The following is an 8,039-nucleotide window of genomic DNA, read 5'->3' on the forward strand; positions in this document are numbered from 1 at the left end:
GCGCTGCCTGGGGCGTAGTAGGGAAGGGCAGGGGAAGGCAGCTACAGGTGCCACTGGAGTTGCTGTTACAAGTTCAGGGTGCCAGACAAGGGAGGAGAACATTTACCTCCTCACACAGGGGGATGTAGTGACAAACCTCCATCACTCTCGTGGCACGCTAGTGTGCCACAGCACACCCTTTGGGAAACCTTGGTACAGACATTCAAATTTACAGACACAAATTCCTGAATTTCAATACAGGAGCCCTTTAATATTTTTGATGGAAGGAAAAGGATCCTACTAACCTCCCTTCAAGGTTATTTTTTTGTCCTTAGCTTTTCCCCACCTCATTTGTTTAAAAAAAAAAAAAAAGCTGTGAGGATCAATCGCTGCAAAATACGGGTGTCATAAAACACCCTTTATGTCTGTTTTGGGGTGGAATGGAGCTTTAAAAATAAAGAGAGTGATAACAGGACAAAACATTTCTCAAAACTGAATAACAGTGATAGTTAGTCAGGAGCTACTGGGATTGCTACTGCTGAAAAACAAAAGATGCTTTAACCAAGGAACTCACAGAGGAGGTCTGTGGCATTCCACTGGCCATGCTGTCTCAGCACATGTGATCAGGCACTGCATTAATGTCTGGGAGTCCAATCCTGAATCCCCCCAAAGTAAATGAAGAATGCTCAGTAGGTGCCTGATTAAGCCCAGATGAATCAAACTGACAGCTTGTTTAGAGTTCAGTTAATTTCCCTGTGAGAAAAGATCAAGTCCTGGAAGTGAAGCTGCCATCTCTTGGCGTAAGTCCCAATGACTGTTTGCCCTTTTGATGCTCTCAGGTCAAACTGCCTGCACTGTCATGGGGTGGGAAAATTTCCACTTCTCTGGCACCAGCAGAAGTCAAACCCTGGATTAAATATGTTACTTCCAGACTCCAGTTCAGGGCAGCAGTGCTTTGCAAAAGAAGTACCTGTTTCAAACACATGAGAGAGCTGATGGCAATGACTCCTATTTCAGGAATAAACATCCACACCGGTCAGGTTTTCAGAAACAGATTAAAGAAAAATTCCAGGGATGCTACTCCAGAGAACTACTCCAAATAGTGTTTAACAAGTGACAGAGGTGGTGCTAAACCCAAACTCCAAATGTTTGTGAACTCTGGGAAAGCTCTGATTTGGATCCAGATCAAAACATCATCACTTGGCCCTATCTCTACTAAATAAGCATGTATAATAAGGGGGGGGGGGCAGGAAGAGATATTCAAAGGAGTGGCTAGCAATTCCTATCCTTGTGTAAGTGTTTTCATTCAGAGATCAGTTCCTGCCACCCTCACTCTTACTGGGTGCGTCTACAAGTTACATTAATTTGACTGAATAAACTTCTGCACAGTTTGCACTGGAGTTTATTGCTCCTGGATACTGTGTTTACATATGTACCTGGGACTGCAACATGTTGAGCTGGGTCTGAGTGGCCTCAGCTGGCAGGGAGCCTGGGGGTCAGATTGCCAGCCCAGGGCTGCTTCGATCTGGCTCAACATGCTACAGAGGGGCTGGCTGGAACACAAGCATATTCCAGGGTGGGACTAACTGGCACCTGAGACTTTACTGAGGAGCTAACTAGGCAACTTTACAGTAAATGCCTCATGTAGATGCACTCACTGAGGAGTGCCTCACTTTTTGCCTAGACCCAGTGACTGCCACAAGACTACACATAGGGAAGAGGATGATTCAATTAGAAGATGAGAGCAGGGCCCCAATGTTGCTGTCTTTCAACGGTGGCTATTTTCCTGACATACTAGCAGAAGTTATGCAATGATGCAAAAAATTCATGCAATGTACCTTGGAAAAGCTACTGGAAGGGAAGTTTTTTCAAGTAATTTTGATATAAGCAGTAGTTAAAAATATATTACAGCCCCTAGCTTACAACAACTTACAGGGAAACTCTCCTGCTTCCCAAAGTTTTCTTACTAGAAAAGCTATTTTGTCATTCCTATTTCTGATGATCAAAGTACCCAAAGGGCAGATTCCAGCTTGATTGCAATTTACCTTTTTTACCAAAACTAAGATTCAACATTTTTTCTTGATTTGCTCCCGTTATCCCATCTAGAGATGTGAATCTCATCTATTTCCACTGAAAGTTTCACATAACCTAATTCTTACCCTACAGGGAGAAAAACAGCATTGCTCAAAGACATCTGTACACCACCTTAGTGAAAATTATATTTTTGTTACTTGTTAGCAAGAGTTTGAAACTGAAAATAATCAATCAGGTTCATTTTTACCTGCACCCAAGTTAGTTGGTAGAAAAGCAGCCAAACCCACAATTTTAAATTTGGTTCCCCAGATATTAGATGTAACCTGAGCAAGGTAGTTGTGCTGGAAAAAGAAAAAGAAAAAACACAATTAAACTTTTCAAACTTTATTCATGCCTTCAAAATCTTCACAATAGCCCTTTAAAAAACATACAAATCTAGTGTTGTTTTGTGCAAACTCTAATGCATGTGACTCACTGACAGATAATGCTATTTGATTGCCTGCAGGCTTATAAAAACTCTTTGAGTATTAATACTATTACAAATGATAAAGCAAATCCATCTCATTCTCTGATTCTCTAAACATCAATTAGTACATATTTTCAAAAAGGACTGGGATTTGTCCCAGTCTCACTTTGTGTTCTGGGCATTGTCACTTGCAGAAATTATATACATGGCAACCAAACAGGTCATTCAATGGAAAGCTGGCAGAAGAGGGAACAGGAGCTTGCCAGTAAAAGCAAAACTGTTCTGATACTTGTTTCTCCAACACAAGAGTATAGCACAGCTTTCCTGTATGTTTGCACAATAAATTTGAAGGGAGCTTCTCATTTTCTCATTGGATTGCAAGGATCACGTATCAAACAACAAATGAAATAGAAAGGAATTATTACTGATAACCAGCATTTATACAGCACAAACGCTTTCCCAAAGTGTGTACCATTGCTTTACAGATGGATAAACTAAGGCTCTGAGAAGTGAAGTGATTTGCCCAAGGTCTGAAAGAGTAAATGAGTCAAGAACAGAGTCCAAGTCTCTGCTCTTACTGCCTTATTCACTGAACTTCTGCCATAACTTCCGCACAAGCATCAAAAGTGCCAGGCTCCCTGTCTGGTATTTCAAACACAACCTGCTGGCTGGGAGGGAGGGAGGGTAAGAGGTGGGGCTAGGAGAGCGAGGGAGGAAAGCAGAAGGTTGGGAGAAAAAAATAGTTCTGTTTCCCGACCCAGTAATTCCTTCACCTCTGCAGAGTGACTACAAGGCAGTTGCTGTAGTGGTATCAACACACAGCCCTAAGGGACTCAACAGGTACCAGAAACTGATTTCACAGAAGCCTTCAAGCAGACAAAAATGTATCAATTGGAATAAAAATGTCTGCCGCAGGTTCTCATAAGATAAAGTAGTTGCTTTTAAAAAGTCAGGATGAAATCCCTCACTGAATTCAAAGGGGCCTGAATTTCAGCTTTACTACCCACTATCATATAATGGCATTTGAGGTTCTACAGGGGATTCCTATTATAAGTGCAGGCAAGTGACTAGAATCTTGATCCCACTGGGCACGTCCACACGTTCATTAAGGCACAGTGGTTACTTGTATAAACAAGTACTAAATAAATGTGCAGTGACCAGAGTTACTGCACAGTAGTGCTGGCAAATGCCTTTTCAGTGATGCTACTGCGTGGTAACATAATACTGCACAGCAGCATATTACCACTGTCCGTGCTGTGACGTACTACTGCAAAGTGTTATTAGGCTACTGCACAGTTAGCATATCATGTAGTTGCGTCCACTGTGTAGCAACCAACATTAGATGGCAGGTATTTTATAGCAATCTCTGGAGATTTATCATTGATAGCTGCCTTTGGAAAGAAAATACATATTTGGATGCAAGCATGACTACATCATTACTAGACAATACCTGAGTGATATCTTCCAATGGAAACTCTCTTCGAGTTAGGCTTGGTGAACCAATAGAAGGTTTCCTTATTGGTAATCTTGGAGACCTTGATATCTCCTGAGCAGCTCGTGACATTTTTGGAGATTTGCGGGCTTCTATATTAATTCTATATGGAAAGCAATAATCAGAATGATTCAGCAAGCACGGATGGGCACACTTAATGTCTTCACGTATACAGAGGACAGTGAAAGTAACTGGCATGCTCTGTTCAAGTGACGAAACCAACAGATGGACAATGGTTTGATTGTCCACCATCTGTTTAGCCTAAAGCGGAGCTGTCCAACTGGCAGCCCACAAGGAATTAATTTTCAGCCCACACGTTCCCACCTGGCCACCACTTCCCTCATCCCTCCAGTTGCAATAGCTCCCTCATTCCTCCAACTTCTGCTTCCTGCCCCTGCTCCAGAGCTGAGGTGTTCACACAGTGCAGTTCAGCAAGGAGGCACCCAGTCTGGCGCAGTGCAGGAAGCGAGTCGCTGGGTGCAAGGGCTTCATGGCTCACCCTGGTGCTGTCTGTGTCGTGGAAGTAAAAGCTGGAGAGTCCTGGCCTAAGGATAGCATTCTAGTGGCCAAATTTAAAGGTGACATGTAAAGAGATGCGAGTCAGACTTCCTGATTCTAACTGAGACTCTGCCTTCCTTAGGACTGCTTAGCTTTGTGAAGAGGGAGGTGTAACACAGCAAAAGTTGTGCTCTGGTACTCAAAGGGGCATTGGCAAGCAGCAGAGCAGCTTGCAGGTGTCTGCTTAGGAACAGGGCCCAGATGTTTTTGATAAAAGCAGGCACTGAGCAGTGGAGCCAGCAGTTTGCTGCTAGCAGTCAAGGGGAGAATATCACCTGTGTGGAGCTGCTGCTCACGTAACATCATGGAGGTAAAGGGAAGGAACTATGGGGATGGTGGAGGCTCCTGGTCCTGAGGCATGACCTCAAACTACTGGGGCTGGACGGTGTGGTGGGACTGCCGGTGGTGGGGCAGTCCTCAGGAAATACCACACCTGTGCCTTCCCAGTGAAGGATGAGTACAGGGTGCCAGAAAGCCTTAGCCCCCACTGCCTTGTGGGTTACCCCATAGAGAGAAAAGGCTAGGGTACCACACCCCAAAGACAAAGCAGAGGGCCCAGGTTTACGGGGTGGAGCCTGAGGCAGGACAGTGGTCATGTGAAGGGGCCAGAGACAGGGCCCAGGTCCACAGAGAGGCTGGAGGTTCATAAAGGGAGCTGGGTGTGAGGCTCCAAGGGGGGTGAGATCCTGAGGCCAAGAAGGAGGTGTGAAGCCCCAGGGGCAAAGGGATTAATGCCCAGTGTTGGGCAGGGGATTGAGTCCCAGCATCAGGTGTATGTGGACCAAGAGGATCCAAAGCTGGGCAGGGAGCCTAAGGCAAAGAGAGTGCTGGGAGTCCTGAGTGGGGGTGAAAACAGCCCAGTGCAAGGACACAGGAAATGAGAGTCCCAACATGAGGGCACAGAGATCGAAAGCTCCAGTGGTGAGGGCACAGGAGTGAAAGTCCCGAAGTGAGGCACTGGAAGGAGGTTCCCAGTGTGAGGGCATGGAAATGAGAACACTAGTGTTGGGGCACTAGATCATAGGCCAGGTGTTAGGCCATTAATATCATCTGCAAGGCATGGGACACATTATAAGGGGAGGTTCGGAGCCATGTATACACCCCTGGCATCACGGCAAGTAAATAGGCAGCTGCCCACCTTGTTTTCAACATCAGATGGTTTTCATCAAAGGTATGGCAGGTGAGGCAGATGGGCGGGCTGCCCTGAAACAAGTGGGCAGGCCCATGACTCAACCAGCCCCAGCATACACACTTGTTACAGGAGATGATGTAACTTACATGTCACAGAGTCATGAAAAGAACATGGTAGCAGGCACAGTTTGAGCAAAGTCTATGAGAAAGCCAAGATTACATTTTGGCTGCTGGATATGGGTCCCTGTGCCATTAATGAAAGCCACGCTTCACAGATTTAGCCAGCTCTCCTCTTCTGAGGAAAACATTATTTATGCTTTCTCTAATGTAAATATTTCAAATGGGGCGGCTCCAGGATGCAAGTCTGAGAGGCTGAAAAGGGGCCTTTGCTGGAGAAAAACACATTGCATTTAGGAAGGAAAAAAATCATCTCATCAGCAAAGCAACCTGATATTTTTCTTTCTTTTTGAGAAACATCTGCTTTCCTGATGTATTTGTTGAATAGTAAGGTTCATAACTCTCCTGTGATTACAGATGAGAAGCTCCATTTTCTGGGCCCCAAACTACAGCCAGCAGGCCTGCCTGCCTGCTAAGAAGTCATGAGTAAAGCACCAGCTTTTACTGGTAGCTATCTGTAATCTGATGCTGACAGCTCAATAGTATCAACAAGATTCTTCATGGGTGTAGTATTCTGTCTATGCACCTTGGGTTGCAGGCTCACGCTTTGGGTTTGAGGAGTCAGGTGCTATTTAATGGTGAAGAGCAAAATGAAAAGGAAAATGCAGAAATTCAGAAGGGCAAGGGCTAGACTTCATATGAGTCCACAAGCAACAGCATTAGAAAAGACAGCTTTGTGTGTATAGAAAACCTCTTCATTCTAACTATGGCTGGCAACATTTGCAAAGCACCTAGCATAATGGGGCCCTGCATCGTACTCAGGGCCCCTAGATGCTACTGCAAAACAAGCAATAATCAACACACATGGCTGGATTTGATGTCATTTTCATTTTCCCTCACAGACTTCACCATTAAGCATGGATAGATGCGAGTGCTGAAGGTAACAATTGCCTGCTGCTTAAACCATGTGACTGAGTGCCTTTACCATTATTTTACCAACCAATAAGACATGAAAATACAATGACAGGAGATTTTAAACATGACATTTTCATTATATAGCCACCCAAAAATGTATATGTAGCAGGTGCTGGTAGAGACTTTGTCCACACAGTTCTACATCAAAAAATTGTGAGGGGTGGGTGGGTGTGTGTGTGTGGCATGGGGGGAAGAGGAGAGGGGAGGAAAAGGAACAGAGTAGAATGAAGAATGAATTGAAAATGCTGTACAATATTCCTTTGCTATCATGGACACACCACATGCCCTAGACTTTTTTCTGGCTTGATGAACTATCTGCAAGAGGCATACTGAGGCTGGGGAGTTTGCTTACATTATTATTGCAGCTAACCATAGAGGATGATTTTAGGGGCTTGATAAGGTCTGCAATGTTTTCTCAGGGAGAAAAAAAAGACTGAGAAGCTGTAATTTCCACAGGCAGATTCTTGCCTATGAAAGGTGTAAGAACATCCCCTTCTGTTTTAATTATATGAGGCATCAAGACAGTACTAAAAAAAAAAGACCTAGAAAAAAGAAGGAAGATAAAACAGCCAAGAAGGAATTACCTGGGGAGTTTGGGTGACTTGCTAGCTCGACTGATTTTGGGAGATTTCTTTGCAGCCCAGTCATCACTCAATTCAATATCGCTGGAGTCTGAGCAGTTGCAGCTGTCAATCACAGTGGAAATCAAGCTGTTTCCATAGATTTCATCTACCAAGACAGGTCCCAAAAAATGTAAGAACCATTTCAGAAACCTGATCCCAATTTCAACTGTCAGTCATCTGAGACATAAACCTGATCCACAGGCAGAGCTAAGATAAAATGGTAGCAAGGAAAATTGGCTCTTTTTCAAATTGCCCAATATAACCTGAGAATTTCAGATGGCCCACATTCAAGTGAACAATGCTCAGTTGTTCAAGGTGACTTGCAGACAGAGACTGAAAAATATCTCCTGTTAACTAGTAACTGATCCATAGGCTAATGGGGCTTAGCTCCCACCCCGCCCCCAAACTCAGGGCAGCAGTAGGGCTGCAAAGCAGCCCGGGCTTCTGGTGCCTGCAGCAGGGGTGGGGAGGGAGTGGGAGTGGGGCTGGGGCTGCATAGCCAGGCGGGGCACAAGACATGGGTTGGAGACATAAGTGGATTGTCTGTGGGTGTGGCTCCTGCTGCTACATGCACCCCAGGAGGCATGAGGGACATGTGCCCCCAGATCTGTGCTGGGGGAGGCAGGCTGCCACTGTGGGCTGGGGCCAGGGCTATGCCAGGCTC

The 8,039-nt window shown here is 45.0% G+C and overlaps 1 protein-coding gene across 2 annotated transcripts in view; it reads right to left on the reverse strand.

Annotated features, from left to right (window-relative positions):
• Positions 1–8,039, reverse strand: part of TULP4 (tubby like protein 4) — a 237,071-nt gene that overhangs the window by 16,309 nt on the left and 212,723 nt on the right. For both annotated transcript variants that reach the window (XM_019550023.1, XM_019550024.1), the window contains exons 10-12: positions 7,337–7,481; positions 3,930–4,074; positions 2,261–2,354 (exon numbers count right to left, since the gene is read on the reverse strand). In XM_019550023.1, the coding sequence (XP_019405568.1) occupies positions 2,261–2,354; positions 3,930–4,074; positions 7,337–7,481 (384 nt within the window). The remainder of the gene's footprint in view (positions 1–2,260; positions 2,355–3,929; positions 4,075–7,336; positions 7,482–8,039) is intronic.

This window comes from Crocodylus porosus, unplaced genomic scaffold, assembly GCF_001723895.1.
Source record: "Crocodylus porosus isolate Cpor-Errol unplaced genomic scaffold, CroPor_comp1, whole genome shotgun sequence".
Lineage (NCBI taxonomy): Eukaryota > Metazoa > Chordata > Crocodylia > Crocodylidae > Crocodylus > Crocodylus porosus.